We start from the raw sequence: 14,857 nt of genomic DNA, 5'->3' as shown, positions 1-14,857 counted from the left end.
ATCCTGTAATAATATTTAAAAATAATCAAGTACTTAGAAACCATATTTCGCTTACTTTAAACATAATCTAACACATGTTACATTTTTGCGGATCTTCGTTAATGAGTATATATTTTTTCTACTCCCGAACTGTTATACGTCATTTACACGGTCGTGCATAGATCTTTAAAACCCTACATAAAGGTCTATTCCCCAAAGCCAGTCTCCGCCGGCTTTCCGCGCATGCGCGCAGTATCGAAAAAACTGAAAACGCATTGTTTGGCTCTGTAACCATGGCAACGCCTTATAACGACACTGCGCGAGTGCGCGGAAAGGCTTTGGGCAGCTGAGCTGACAGTGCAAACCTTTGCGTCAAAATACAGGAAGCAGTGCGAATTTCACGAAAGTTATTCAAGAAAACTATTAAAAACTAAGTGCATGGTCGTAGAAAAAGTATTGTATGCAACGGTGTTTAACTGGGTCAAAAAATACTCGTGTCGTCTCAATAACAATTTTCGGCTTCGCCTCAAATTGTTACCCACGCCACTCGTCTTTTTTGACCTCCTTTAAACGCCTGTTGCATAAAATACTATTACGATATCAATTTATTACACAGGATTTACTTATTATGTCATTTATCATTCATTTTTAGGGTTCCGTAGTCAACTAGGAACCCTTATAGTTTCGCCATGTCTGTCTGTCCGTCCGTCCGGATAATCTCAGTGACCGTTAGCACTACAAAGCTGAAATTTGGTACCAATATGTATATCAATACCGCCGACAAAGTGGTAAAATAAAAAGTAGAAAAAGATGTTTTGTTAGGGTACCCCCCCTACATGTAAAGTGGGGATTGATTTTTTTTTTCATTCCAACCCCAACGTGTGATATATTGTTGGGTATTTAAAAATGAATAAGGGTTTACTAAAATCCTTTTTTGATAATGTTAATATTTTCGGAAATAATCGCTCCTAAAGGAAAAAAAAGTGTGTCCCCCCCCTCTAACTTTTGAACCATATGTTTAAAAAAATATGAAAAAAATCACAAAAGTAGAACTTTACAAAGACTTTCTAGGAAAATTATTTTGAACTTGATAGGTTTAGTAGTTTTTGAGAAAAATACGGAAAACTATGGAACCCTACACTGAGCGTGGCCCGACACGCTCTTGGCCGGTTTTTTTTATTTTTAACCTAGTGCTGTGGCAGAGTCTGTCATTTCGATTCAAATGACATTTCAGTAAGTTTATAGAAATCGTATATTTGTTTAAGCGCCTCCTTGTACATAGGGCCTAATCGATTCAACCAATTCGTAAATAATCGCTAGATTTGGCAAACGATAGGTACGTTATCGATACGTCTTAGCCACATCGCAACATACTTCAAAACAAATGTGTCAAAAATGTGAATTTACAGCTCAGGCGTGGTTCAGGCCACGTTCAGGCACTTGCTCAGGCACAATGATCAAAGAAGATCCAGGTGCCACCAATATTACACATTAGAATACTAATTTTAATCGATCGATCATTCAAATAATTACTCATTTTGTGTCCATTCAAGAAGTCACCTTTTCAAGTAGCGAGGTAGCAGGATGTTAGTAAGTTCTGATTTATCAGATTCAATTCTAAAAGTAACACTCAAACATTCAAATTTGTAACCAAGTCTATACGAACCATTTATCTTTTCTGATTACTCATGCCAATACTCGAAAACCAGTATAATATATGGTGTCCATGTCGGTATATGACATTGATAAATAAGAACTTCATCGATGTCTTCCACATTGTTGTCCATTTTTAATTGATTATTTATTTGCAAATTGGTTCGAGTGACTTTAGGTTTGATATTTATGATGGTACTAAAATTACTTATTACCTATATTATTTTGTTTTATAGATCATCATAATTTTAAAATAATAACACAGGTATTCATGATTATATTTTATTTTGTAAAAAAAACATTATTTTCTATACACCACTTATTCAGGCATGATACATTTTTAAAAGCGCAGACATTAGCATGATATATACAATTTTGAATATCACATTTATTTGAATATTTTTCGCATAGTCTTTAAATTTGGGCAGTCAAAATGTTCTAAATTATAAACATTATCACTGTCTGTTATTTCTTTCACCCACTGCACTTTTTCATAACCTTTTGTATAAATGTGTTTATCTTTACAGTAATCAACAATCAAATTCTTATAATTAAAATATGATACATAGCCTTCATTCCATAATATTCCTTTGTATTTTTCCACCCAAGAGACTTGTGAACGTTCTTTCTTTGTTAAGGTATAGAACGGATGGGGAGGGCTGATCAGAAACACAAGAAAACTTTTTTGAGAAATAATCGCCACTTCTTTTGGTATAAATTGATTATTTTCATTTTTAAATCCTTGAACATCCAAAATCACATTCATGATAATTTCCTTACTATATTACTCAAAGGTTTATACTCGACAAGCCGATCGTTTATAATTAAACAATAGGCTGTCGTTTTATCAGGTATGTCTTCTGAGGACTCGATTTCTATTCGAACGTCAACTGGGCCAGTTTTTAATGAATCGTTCTGCCTTGAGCAGTCTATTACAAATAAAGGAGTTTTTTTTAATGTGTTCAGATTAAGCAGAGGATCGACACCGACCCCATAATACGACTGACGAAAGTTAGCATACATTTCGTATAATATACTAAATTTGTCTTCGCTAAATTTTAAATTAAGAGGATCGTATGGAAAGTACTGTGAATTTAAAAATAATTTGACGTTAGTTATATTGCAGTGATCAAATATAGTAGAATTTTTTAGTTTGTTTAGTTTTCTATCAGTCTGTAATGCTAATATAACATATCTAGGCTTTTCTAACTGGGAAGCGGTTTTTACTGACCATGCATGTTTTGTTGTTTTAGGTAAAAGTGGATATTCATACAAATCCCAATTCCGGAATGCTAGTTGTATAGATCGATCTTTCTCTAAGCACTTTAGTAGTGGCAATCTATTACGGTCAGAAACTCTAACATGTGGTACCCGCCATTGGATTTTATGGATATCAATTTGAACTTGATCATTTTCTTCAAGTACAACACTATTTAAAACTGAATTACTTCTGTTTAGTACAAGTTCATGCCTACAGTTGACTAAAATCTTATTATAATCTTCCGCGAAGCCAAGCACTTTATTCAGAGGTATTATAATGGAGAAATGACCTTGCTTTAGAATACTCCCGCTTAGATCCCAACCCCACAATGCAGCGTTCTTACTTTCTCCTTCATTCATTGAAATAAGAGATTTCATCGTTGTAGTAATCCCGCAATTTTTATTCCGGTCAATTTCAATCCCATTTAGTTCGTAACTTATATCTTTGAACAAAAATAATATGGGGTTATTTGTAAAATTTACATCTTTTGTTATTTTTTTCCCACCAGCATCTACTCGCCATACACTTGCATACCCTTCAATGTAAATGGAGCTTGCAGATGGTAATACATACACATCTTGTTGATTTATAGGTATCCTGATTTCGTCATTTTCCTTAAAGCTATGATTGTAGGGATTGTATGAATGGATGGTATAGCTTTCAATTGAATTATCTTGTTGTGGAATATCTGTGATATGCAACATCTTATTATAAGTATTTTATTTTATTTTAAACCCAAGAGAACGAAGAAATAACTTATTGCTCTTAGTAATTCTCTTGCTAGAATTTAATCGACTTGCTCCTTTGAAGACTGGGAGTTGAATATTCGATGGTATTCTTGTAATTCCGCTTTTATTGAAAACATACATAATGTATCACTTGATTTTGTAAGGTAAAATTATGTAAACGTATGCTTAACACCCGATTCTAGACACTGTTCGAGGTTGAATGTGATACGGTAGAAGATATCGTTTATTATAATATTGTTGTATTATGTTTTTGGTCTTATTAAACACATAAGTTTACTTATTTAATAATATTTCTGCCAGAATGAATTCAGAAATTTTAAACATAAATGCCCACAGTTAAATAAATGATTTTTTTGTATATTATCGTAATTATAACGTATATTAGCTCCCATATATTTTATGAATTCCTTTGGAGGTTTTAAATTTCCGTAACTATCAAAATATTCAATATAATTTTTATTTTTTCCATAGGCTACCCAGTGAGTACCGTTATTTTCAGATGAATCTAAATTAATCACACCACATTCCATCGGTAATGGTTTTGGTGGTAATTCATCTCTCATGAATACACCACGAAAGTAAGGAATACTTTTCGAATGTTTTATTATATCGATATTACTCAATGCTCTATTGGGTAGCCTGCCATCTAGTTTTTTTTATTTGTAACATAAATTCCTAGTCCACCCTTGTAGGGTTTAAGATGCACTCCTTTTCCAATACATTTACCCTCCATTTTCATATTATGTCTCTTTAATTTAGCTAGTTGTCGTTTTGCTGATTTATAATGGTTAATAGCTTTTCTTATTCCCGCAACACCTCCTGCTAAACTTCCTGTAGCCGATAATCCTGCTAAAATTGGAATCAATGGTAGAAATCCGCCAGTTTTAGGTACTGGTATCACTCTGGGTAATTGTATAGGCAAGTCCGATGCTAATTCTTGAGCAGCAGCATACGCTAATTCCATTAGCATGTTCTTACATTTTGGCTTTAGATTACTGATATGTCTTTTAGTGTGTGAAACAAGATTATTAAAAGTTTTCTTTAAGCCAGCTCCAAATTTCTGATTGCTAAGTTTCTTCTTATTTTCGTTTTCAGAATTATTTCTCGTGCGTTTCATTTTTTATGAAATAGATTTAAATGTTGGATATGTCTGTACTGGTCTCTATAGTGTAGAGTTTGAAATACAAATGAGTGTACAAAACAGTGAAAGTAAATTTAAACCCGATTACAAACGATTTGTCTTATCAATCCAACTATTTTCACTCGGTGGAAGGCCGAGCCACTTAACATATACTTTATTTCCTTTACGTTTTAACACTCTTTCAACAAGATAAACTTGAGGATGCAAAGTTTTCTGAATTTCTTGCGCATAGAATGCTCCTAAAATAGGCCTACGCTTGGCGTCTTCTAGATAATATGTAGTGGGGTTAGTATTTCGAACATTAGTTATCTTAAATATTTCTGTTGACCAATTAGGGGTAAATCGTTTCTCGAAACATCCTTTATACTTGCTAACTCTTACAAAATCTCCAATACGAAACCTTTTGCAAACCGGGTTTTTCTTTGTTAGTAAATTCTTAATGTATCTTTGTAATACAACTCCTTTATTACTACGATTGATCGTGATCGGCGCTCTTCCCACCGTCCTATGAAAAGTATGATTATATTCTGAAACTTTCTGGTCAAGAGTTCCATCGACCCATTTATAATTACCCTTCAGACTAAACTCCTTATACAGCTTAGCTTTAAGAGTTCTTATAAGTCTTTCAACTATTGATGCCTTTTTGGTGGAAAATGTAGAGTAATGATTAATATTATATTTTTGAACAACTTTTCTGAAATTACTATTATAAAATTCATTACCCCTGTCTGTTTGTAAATTGATTGGTTTACGTCCTCTTGATAATAATGTTTCAAACATTTTGGATACGGTTTCTTTAGTCTTACGTTTGAGTGGAAATGCCCAAGCGTATTTTGAGAAACAGTCAATAATCACTAATATGTACTTATAACCAGCATTCAGTTTTGAAAAAGTCTGCATATCTATTAAATCTGCTTGCCAGAGGTCATCAATATCTCTTAAAATGACGCTTCTTCGAGGAAAATTCACCCTTGCATTTTTATGAATTTCATTTACGACGTCCGCTTTGCTCATAATGTTTATTAATATTATATTCAAATTCTTTGTTAGAAATATTCTTTTCAACTTTTGTTACTCGATTCATTAAAACCGAAATGTTTTTATCTATATTCATCACCTTTTTCATACAGGCATCGATTTTGTTTATTATTTCTGTATTTATTGTATTAGATAATATATTTTCCTCCTTTATACTTAATACTTTATTAAATTCTGCTTTACAATTATAAATATCATTGTTATTTGTCATGTCTAAGACACGTTTATTTATTCACTGAGCATTAACATAATATTTCAATTTATTTTATTGCTTTACAATACCGGCTTCCTTTAATTCTTCAATAATTGATATAATTTCATTATCATGGTTGGTGTTTCCAGCGTCTTTGGATGCAATCAAAAGTTTAAGCCTTTCAATTAATTCATTTGGATCATCCCAATAAATATAATCTGTGTTACTTTTATAATGTTTTAATGCAGGTAAGTTACCACCTGTTTTAATGTTAGTGTCAAGTAATTGTGAAAAGAGAGGTTTGATAATACTGCAATATTTTATACCTTTGTCTCCTTTTAATTTTCCGTTTGGATCAAAATCTCGTTTATGTGCGTTTGTACGGGTTAACATTTCTTTGTATTCAGTTTTATCTTTTTCAGTAACAAGACTGAGATTGGGTTTGTTTCGCATCAATAGTTCTTTCAACCCTGCGGTTAATTCAAATTTTTTGTTGTCTATAGTAATAACATATTGTTTTTCAGTATCGGAAGTCTTATTTACCAAAGACAAGTATACATCAGAATTACCCATCATCAACTTTTTATTCGTGCTACGAATCCCGAATGGTATATTGATGTCCTCATATAAATCAATCATGTCTTCTTTTTTTAGAGATAGAAGTGTATCATTATTTTGTTCTTGAGAAGTTTTATTACTAACATTAGAGTATTCATAATATTCTGAATGCTGATCAGGAGCAATTATCTCTTTGAAATTTTTGTATCCTATAGAATCATTTAAATTCTGAGATTTGTCACTCGTATCTGTACTTGTAGTCATGTTAATAGCTGGTTTAACAAAAGAACTTTGCATAACGAGGTTTTCTAATGGTTCAGTAATAGGTTTAAAAACTTTTTTTAAATTAATATTATTTTCATGTTCTTCATTATTTATCTTCTTTATTTTGTTTTTTATGTTATCTACTGCTTTGATAAGTTGATCTTTTAAATGTGTATCCATTTCAGCAGTCTTGACACCAACCTTTTAATACGAGCACTCAGTTTCAAGTGAGCCTTCGTCAACATTTAAAACATTAAATAATGGGAAATTTAAAAGTAAATAAATGTATCAAACCCCTGTCTATATCGTCCTTTATCTAGTGTACAATCTTTATTAATTAATAAAAAGCTAAAACAATCATCCCATATAATTGAACAAAGTTCTTTAAATTTTATCCAATCCATATCGGTGTTTACATGTTCATTGTATATATGTTTTAAGTTAGTATCATCTTGTTTAAAAACAATTAAGAGATTCACATTGTCTCTTAACAGTTGCTTCGGAATTTTGGAGTAAGTTTGCGATAAATAAAAACAATCAATTTGTCGATGTCTTCCCATAGCAAAGTAATTCCTAATGTTCACTTGATTTTCACATACAACATCATCGAAAATCATGATTGAATTGGTCATAGCATCATTTGGATGGATAACGTCTTTATTGTCATTAAATATTAAAAAGTTAGCATCTGGAATTTTCTCCATAATTAGTTGGAGGTAGCGATATTTTGGCTGAAAAGCGGTCTTTGAATACAAATAGATATTTTTAAACTTTAGACCATTTTCATGTAATAATAAATTTAATATTACATTAGTTTTACCACAGTTTGAAGGTCCACATATTATACAGCGGATTGTATTAGGTAATAATGTACTATGTCTTGTATTTTTATGCACGTCATTTTCAACGATTATATTATTTACTTCCAGAGTTTGGGTATGCTTAATGAATTTCATTGTTATTATGAAAAAAATATGATATCTCAACGCTTTTTATAGGATATGTCTTAACATAAATAAAACAATTGATTAACAGAGTAAATAAATTTATTAAATTTCTGGAGATTATTACAGATAGGTACAAAAAAAAAAAAAAAAAAAACAAATTTTAGTATCACATTATTATATAATTTAAAATATAGTCTTACAGTGCCCCCATGGTAATGTTTGTATATTGTCAGGCAATATCTGCCTTTTATCATCGTTGCAGTTTAAAACTACTTTATCAACTTGCTGTGAATATAAAACATGTTTGATTGATCGAATCATATTCATATTATGGGTATACACTTTTTTTGTTTGCAAAACTTTGTCAAAATGTTTAATTCTTAATTTATTCGTTATAGGTTTTGTGACACCTTTTGCTTTCGTTATTGTCTTCTTTACATTTTTTAAACAGTACAGTTTTGCTCTTAATCCAATAAATTCAGTAATTACCGTACCACCAAATTCATCTTTAAATAAACCAGGTACTTTAGCATTTAGTTTAGGTATACCATAAGGGTTATTGTGGTCATAATTACTAGTATCATATTTTGATATGTTTTTATTTAGATCATTGTAAAAGTCATCAGTAATAATGTTATAAAGAAGGCTATCAGTATCAGTATAACAGAGTTTCACGTTTTCTTTGTACGTTTTTTTAATGAAATTATAATGAAATTGATATAAATGTGTTTTTGCCAATTCTAAAACTGTAAATCCAATATAAATCGGGCGGTCTAAACAAATTTTTTCAGGACTTAATTGAACAGCCACAAAGTTTTCATTAAATATGGATACATTCTTTACATTAGGTTTTAATAATATTTTTTCTGCACCTAAGTGTTTGTTTGTTTTATTGTCATTGTCTTTCCATTTTATTGCTAATTGAACATGTAAATGTTTTCGCTTATTTTCAATTGTTTTTCCAAATATAGCATTATTTAATAGTTTAAAAAGTCTTTTTCAAATGAAGTAGAAGCTTCTTGTCGTAATCGAGTATTTAGATCAATATATTTTTGTAAGAAGTTAGACTGTCTAAAACGTAGAATGCGATGTATTTTCTGTAACACTAACCTGTTCTTTAAACATTCCTTCAAATGTACGAAATGAATGATATAGTTGTATTTGTCATATAAATTTGCAATTAACTTTTCTGACTTCCCACCTGGGGGAACAAACCTTTCAGGTGCAAAAGGCAAATCGGCATGCAGATCGTGTAAATGATCAGGATAACTCATGTCAACTTCTAAAATGTATCCATGTTCACCGTTTTCTGGTATAGTCAGTATGTCAAAATTTCTAACCCGATCTAAAGTTAAAAACTCAAAGTCTGATACAGGTAATTTTTGTCTCATAGCATAACCATAGAGATTGTTACAATCCAGATACATCAAATATGAGGTGGGTCTAGAAGTATCAAAATCAGGGGTGTATTTATTGTTTGCTTTTGAATTCCGAAGAGAACACTGGGCTAATCCACCACGTATCCCTCTTTCTATCATCTGATATACTTCTAAGTCGTGTATTAACTGTAATTTTACGTCTGTAAACAAAAGCATAGCATCCCAACTTAAATTAGGTGCAGATACATAATAGGCTGGGTCTAGATTATAATGCTTCAAACTTGTATTTCTAAAATGTTCAAACACATCGCTTAACAACAAGACGTCACATTTTAAGTATAAATCAGTATATTCCCTAAAGTCATTATATTAAAAGCTGACCACACAGTTTCGGCATGATTATAATCAATATCTGAGATGTGTTTAGATTTTAGAGTATTATAAAACATTTCTTTTGTCGGTAGTTTATTGTCTTCATATTTCAACCAGGAATCAATGTAATCATAGGGATAAACACCTTTACGTGTTAATAACTGAAAGTGGTGGGTATCAGTAAATTCTTTAGACAAGTTAACAAAATCCTCTTTATTCAAACTTTTGGTTAACTCAAATAAACTGGAACTAAGAAATTGAAAAGAATCGATAAACTTTATTTCAATTGGTTTGGCGCTCGATTTGTTAGTAGAATATATAGTTTTTGTTATGCTTGAATATTTTTCCTTGGACTGTGGCATTATTTTGATAGACCCGGGGTACTTTGCAAGTTCTTCTATAAATAAATGACTATCATACCCCGTCAAATTATGTAAGACAACTGGTATAAAGGAACAGATTCTGTATTTCAAATTGCAAAGTGAATGAGCTGCACCTCTGTACTCTGATGTAATGTGATCGTGATCACGGACTTTGTCACCAAATAAAAACTGCTTACAAATATGACAGTGTGTAGCATTCTCATAATTACACTTTTCTTTATATGTTAATGGATTCATAGGATTATTTTTAATTAGTATGTTGTGAATTTCATGAATATCGTTTATTAACCATTCAACAAAACTTTTACACAATCTTCACCTCTGTAAGAAACATATTTATTCAAACTTGCATCGTGCGAGCAGCATATGTAATAACCGAAACATGTCGGGACATGCTTTTTTAGGTTTTGCGTATTTTTACTACTGTCTGAATTACAATTAATTAACATACTTTCAAAATCAGCGTATATAATAAAATTGATTTTTTGTTTACGTTCGAAGTTCTTAAATTGAATGACAGTATTTTCATTAGGTAAAACTGTTACAATTTCGGAACAATGGTGTGTTTTAAATTTATTATCGCTTTTAAAAATTGCAAACATGAGTCACAGAAATGCATGTGGCCTCTATGTAAAGTTACTTGTCTTCTAACTAATCGTACCAGGTCTTTAATTAAACAGTAATGTCCTTTACCAACGACTTCAATATATAATAGATTAAAATGATTATTTTTCTTTGATTTGGATCTATATAGAGGACCTGTTACTGCATACTTATTATCCAATCCATATATACAAATGCTTATATCAGGGTTATTTTTTTCAAATAACTGTATATCGCTGACTGATAATGGGAATGACATTCCATCGATATTTAAAACATCTGAATAGTGCGGGTATGATTTAGTTCGACACACATTATTCTTTGCAGGATATAGACCAGCCAGTATACTCCATAAAAAGCAACAATTATCGTTGTTTTGAATATTAATGCAGCTTTTAGTATTTTTGACACTTGGGGGTAAAGGTATGTAAGTACCTCCTCGCATCGGACAATACTTGTTTACGTTAACTTCTAAATGACTTATTGCGACAAAAGACCAGCCTGATTCACGGTGCTCAAATTCTATAACTTTATTTTTTAAATGTTCAATCGTATTTTCAAACAGTTCATTGATATTTGTGTTTTCATAAATAACATCATATTTTGTATTGAATGACTTTAACTGTTGTTTGCCTGAATGAGGTAATGTAAAGTAAACGAAAAGCTCATAGTTTATTTTGATACTTTTATGTTCCCGTAATGACATTTCTACAACTTTCATAATGTTACTTTTGATATCACACAAAAACGTCTCAGGAGTTACGTATTCATTTTGTGTTGCATTCAGACGATAGGTGACTATTCTGTTTTTAAAGGCTGTTGCTATAATTTCAATATTATTCAAATCAGTTTTCAATATGCAATTCGATTTATGTAAATTAGTTCTCAAATGGGCATTGTATTCATTCTTAGGCAATTTAATTTGACATTTGTCACATTTCATTAAAATAGTTCTGGATAACGGACGGTTACGTGATCCCACTGTAAACAAAATAACACACTTTATAGATATCATTTTATTCCAAATTAGTACTACAATAGATATACATTTATAATTAATTAAAGTATGTATTATATAATACTTATATTCCATTTCATAACATAGGTAATGTAATTCAAAATGAATATGGGTAAAAAACATTATTAATAGATGTCAACAAATAAATGAGGGCTCACATCTGTGCTATTACTTTTACGTTGTGTTCAGGATAGTTGGATCCACGCATAGTTCAATCTATGCAATTGGTCCCATATTTTACAAAAAGGAATAATTCTATGTACGAAAAAGAAATAAATTCACTCTAACACGTTTGAACATTTAGTTAAAATTATTCACAGAACGTAAAAGGAATACCACAAATATCAGCTCGTTATTTATTAGTCATTTATTTATAATCCTCGTATTTTATTACAGATGCACTAATAAGTGTGGTAATAAGAGATATATACGATGGCTTAAATTGATCAATAATAATTGCTAACAAATGACGGCGCACATGTTCGGTATTCCTTTCGCGTTGCGTGAATAAAATTAGCCAAGTGTCTCCAAGCTTCAGTATTATCATCGGTTCGGTTTTTAATATTTACTACAGCATGACGCCATCGATTTACTGGTGTCACCTTTTCAATATCATCGCATTTATACACTTTGACCTCAACAAAGTGGGTGCCCTTTTTATCAGGATTTGTCTGACGAGCAAAACCGTTCGCAAGTCGTCGTGAAATGTACGATAATAATTTACCCTCCCCTGCAGGTTGGTTCGCTTCTAATCCTCGTCATCGCTATCGGCACCGAATAGTTCCGCTGCAGTGCCGTGCCGCGGCTTCACAGGAGCTATTCTGACCCTCTTGCTCGAGCTTGCTGACGATGTCGATGGCTTGGATTTTTCTTTTTTCGACCGCGTCAGCCTTCGGTGGTAGCGGTGGCGGTGCTGGCAAATCTTCCTCAGTGGAGGATGAGAGATACGAATCGGTATGGGACGAACGTTTTGACCTGGAAATAAAAATAAGTTACTATTAAAATATTATTAATTTATAATCTGCGTTAGAATACTACGTAAAGGCTATTTTATGGTTTTGAGAACACACAACTATCTAATATTTATGTATACACCTACCTCTTGCTCGAGCTCGTCGATGTCGGCGGCTTGGATTTTTTTTTTGTCGATCACGTCAACCTTCGGCGGTGGCGGCGGCGGTGCCGACGAATCTTCCTCCGTGGAGGATGAGAGATATAAATCTTCAGCGTGGGACGATGGTTTTGACCTGGAAATAAAATAAATAATGTGCTATTAAAATAATTCATTTATAATTATAATTCTCCATTACTCTAACGTTGTTTTATTTGAATAATGATTAATTATTTTTACGAGTTTGTTACTTTGCGAATATAAATAAATAAATAATATAGGATATTCTTACTAAGTCCTACAGTAAGTTTGCGTTGCGAGTACTCGCATAATAACACATAGAAAACAACCATGACTCGGGAACAAATATATGTGTTCATCACACAAACCCTTACTGAGATTCGACCCAGAAGCCCCTGGCTTAGTAGCTAGTCACTAACCAGTAGGTCAGATAAGTCGTCAAAATTATATAAGCAACATTACAATATACATTTATTCACACTTACATTGTATGATGATGATGTCCTTGTAGCTTCAGTAGAGAGAACAGTGGGTTTTCCTTGCTTCCTGTGTAGCGGAATGAATCAAGAGGATCGATCTGAGGAGCTTAAGTAGTGAAAATTCACGTGGAGCTAACGCAATACCTATATGAAATTTGTCAACGTGATTGAAAAACGCAACTCAGCACTTAGTCGGTGGAAACAATCATCGATTGCAAATCCCACAACGCAGCAAAATCAGATCACCGTGTATAATATAAAACAAATACGTGAAGGTACTTACCATATATTTTTTTTATTCATTAAATTCATTTTATGGTTTTAATCTTAGAAAAACAGACAATGTCGCGATCGGAGCTAGTATATTTTATTTGCTTTAGTGCATTATTGCTAACATCGTAAATCCAATCGTATCTCAATACAATGTGATGTCATTTTTTTTAAACGTTTGATTTTGAACTCTAATAACACAATAATTTCAGATATAAACCCCCGAAAATAAGTGAAAATATTATTTACTCTTATATATTCAACGCGATTAGTTCTACGGAAAATATGTCGGTAAGTATTTTTTTTAGAGTGAGTGTTTGTATTATTATTATAAAATGGGGTAGTAGTGTAATATTGGTGCACCTGGATCAAAGAAGATCCAGGTGCCACCAATATTACACATTAGAATACTAATTTGAATCGATCGATCATTCAAATACTCATTTTGCATCCATTCAAGATGTCACGTATTCAAGTAGTGAGGTATTATAATGCTAGTAGGTACATCTAGCTACCACCAATATTACACATTATAATAGGTACTAATTCGAATCGATCGATCATTAAAAAATTTTTCGTTCACTTAAGAAGTCTCATATTCAAGAAGTGAGGTAGCAGAATACTTGTAGATTGTAGGTAAATGTAACTGCAATAAATATTACACGTTCGAATACTTTTCAAAGCAATCCAAGAAATCATCATTCAAATATTAATTTCGTCTCCATTCAAGAAGTCATGTATTCAATGGAACTAGCGAGATAGGAGAATGCTTGTACTAGGTACATCTAGTTGACTCGTTTTACCTACCTATTCAAATATGTGCTAATTTTACATCAATTAAGGAAGTCATGTATTTAAGAGGGGGATATTTAGAATATTAGTAGGTAATTAACACGTATAACTATAATCGAGTTTTTGTATACATTGAGGTATGTAATCTGAAATCTCTAAATAGAAATGTCTACCCGATATGAGTAATGATTTTGATTTCGTACTGATGAGTTAGGTACTGTTCTCTTAATAAGATATTATTTTATAGTTTTATGTACCTACTCTAGGTAATTAACATTGAGGTAAAAGTTGGATATAGTTAAATGAAATTACGTGTACTTTTATAATGTTTATTAACTTAAGAACTATGTTCATATTACACAATCACATTAAATTGTACCCTTATTCGATGGTGTACCCATGTGGCGTATCTGAGGACAAACCTTCGTCTATCTTGTCAATTACTCTACGCGTTAATTCGTAAACTTGGTCTAATAACGTATTTTTCACTACATATTGGGCACACAGCTCGGCATTACATTTACATATATGTTCAAAGTTCTCATTCAATTTGTTACTGTCGTAAATTTCTATTTTGATGACTTTTGTACCTCCATTCCGATGTGGTTTTTTGATAAACGAGTAAACGGGTGTTGCCTTCCTCTTG

The 14,857-nt window shown here is 31.9% G+C and overlaps 1 protein-coding gene across 3 annotated transcripts in view; it reads left to right on the top strand.

Moving 5' to 3' along the window:
• The window catches only part of LOC125236075, a 50,085-nt gene that overhangs the window by 21,759 nt on the left and 13,469 nt on the right, over positions 1-14,857 (top strand). The window contains exons 1-2 of one of the 3 annotated variants that reach the window (XM_048142766.1): positions 12,803-13,424; positions 13,632-13,710. In XM_048142766.1, coding sequence (XP_047998723.1) covers positions 13,705-13,710 — 6 coding nt within the window. In that variant the 5' untranslated portion in view covers positions 12,803-13,424; positions 13,632-13,704. Of the gene's footprint in view, positions 1-1,451; positions 1,570-12,802; positions 13,711-14,857 lie in introns of those variants that run through there. The other 2 variants (XM_048142768.1, XM_048142765.1) reach the window with 2 other exon arrangements.

This window comes from Leguminivora glycinivorella, chromosome 18 (genome assembly GCF_023078275.1).
Source record: "Leguminivora glycinivorella isolate SPB_JAAS2020 chromosome 18, LegGlyc_1.1, whole genome shotgun sequence".
NCBI classification, from domain to species: Eukaryota; Metazoa; Arthropoda; class Insecta; order Lepidoptera; family Tortricidae; genus Leguminivora; species Leguminivora glycinivorella.
This window is presented reverse-complemented; position numbering and strand designations above follow the sequence as displayed.